The sequence below is a fragment of the Pseudophryne corroboree genome, chromosome 7 (genome assembly GCF_028390025.1).
Source record: "Pseudophryne corroboree isolate aPseCor3 chromosome 7, aPseCor3.hap2, whole genome shotgun sequence".
In the NCBI taxonomy this organism is placed as follows: domain Eukaryota; kingdom Metazoa; phylum Chordata; class Amphibia; order Anura; family Myobatrachidae; genus Pseudophryne; species Pseudophryne corroboree.
Window position 1 is genome coordinate 290,687,294 of NC_086450.1, and position 1,448 is coordinate 290,688,741.

General features: G+C 39.5%; 1 protein-coding gene across 1 annotated transcript; it reads left to right on the top strand.

Annotated features, from left to right (window-relative positions):
* The first annotated feature begins 289 nt into the window (after positions 1 to 289).
* LOC134945130 (hemoglobin subunit alpha-1-like) lies at positions 290 to 1,153 on the top strand. Its single transcript, XM_063934213.1, has 3 exons — positions 290 to 426; positions 588 to 792; positions 915 to 1,153. The coding sequence occupies exons 1-3, from the start codon at positions 332 to 334 to the stop codon at positions 1,041 to 1,043; spliced, it is 429 nt and encodes a 142-aa protein (XP_063790283.1). The 5' UTR covers positions 290 to 331; the 3' UTR covers positions 1,044 to 1,153.
* Positions 1,154 to 1,448: the final 295 nt, after the last annotated feature.

The following is a 1,448-nucleotide window of genomic DNA, read 5'->3' on the forward strand; positions in this document are numbered from 1 at the left end:
ATTATCAGATTCAATGATGCAATTCATAAAGAAAGTTATTTTATATGGGTATAACAGGGTAATTACATTGTATTTTACAGTGACTTAGTAATATCGTATATTTTTTAAGATGTAGCAGGGAGCCTTAAAACTGGGCTGGGCTGCTTGCCTTGGTGATGAGCCAAGTTGGATGGGTGTGGAACCTGTGTGTCTGGGAGGAGCTGGTCTCTGGCTAGTCCAATAGATGAAGAAGGTGGACTCGTATGTCCTTATGTCATGTACATGAGCTCTATAAAAGGTGGCATTGTTGAAGCTCTCTCATCAGTGTACTCATTGGACAACACAACTTACCATGGCTCTCAACGCTGATAACAAAGCACACATCCAGGCCATCTGGCCATCTGTAGCTGCTCATGCTGATACCTATGGTGGAGAAGCTCTGTTCAGGTAAACACATTTTCTGTTCATGAGATTAAAGTCATTGTGTGGGAAGGGAAGCATAATTATAATTCTCTATAACTACAGCAATCAGTATATAGCTAACCTTTATCATGAATGTGTCATGTGTTTTCTGCATTTACATTTTGTTTTGTAATCCTCTTTCCTAGGATGTTCTCTTCTAATCCCCAGACCAAAGTTTATTTCCCTGCTTTCGACTTCCACGAGAAGTCTCCTCAGATTCAAAAGCATGGGAAGAAGATTGTGGATGCTCTGACAGAGGCTGTCAGTCACTTGGACAACATTGAGGGAGCCCTGGATAAACTGAGCGACCTCCATGCCTTTAAACTGAGAGTGGACCCTGGAAACTTCTCAGTAAGTGTTAATCAGTGACGGCTATTGTGGTACTTGTTGTGTATACTGTAGCTACATAATGTAGGAGATATGATCATATGTATGTGGCAGCTAATTCCTACTGTTATCTCTTTCTCCTCCAGCTCCTGGCCCATCACATCCTCGTGGTGATTGCTAGACATTTCCCTAAAAAATTTGACTGTGCCACACACCAGGCCCTGGACAAGTTCTTGGCAAGGATTGAAAGTGCTCTGACATGCAAATACCGTTAGAGAGATCAGTAATGGCAGGTGATCCAGCACACCATAAAACCATTGTTGGCATTTAAAACCAATTAAGACAGCCTGCTGATAACATATGAAATAAAATTGATTCAACTTCATTCATTTGTTTCTGGATTTATTAATATTTATTCATTTATTTACATAATATGTTTCAAAACAAAAAAGAAGTGTTCTTTTACAGAATCAGTCCTTACAATGATTACACCCAAAAGAAGAGAAATAATGTGCAAAATATACACACAACAGGAATAATCCGGCACCAGTGACCAGTATTAATCTAATTGTTCTCTGTCCCGCTTCTTATATATACTCTATGACAGTGGTTCCCAAACTTTTTTTAATCACGACACTCTAGAGAATTAGAATTGATTTCATGGCACCCCTAGGCCAAAA

Coding starts and splice junctions, on each gene's coding strand:
- LOC134945130 (XM_063934213.1), top strand. CDS start 332: ATGGCTCTCAACGCTGATAACAAAGCACACATCCAGGCCATCTGGCCA. Junction 427..587: donor GGTGGAGAAGCTCTGTTCAG/GTAAACACATTT, acceptor CCTCTTTCCTAG/GATGTTCTCTTCTAATCCCC. Junction 793..914: donor TGGACCCTGGAAACTTCTCA/GTAAGTGTTAAT, acceptor TTTCTCCTCCAG/CTCCTGGCCCATCACATCCT.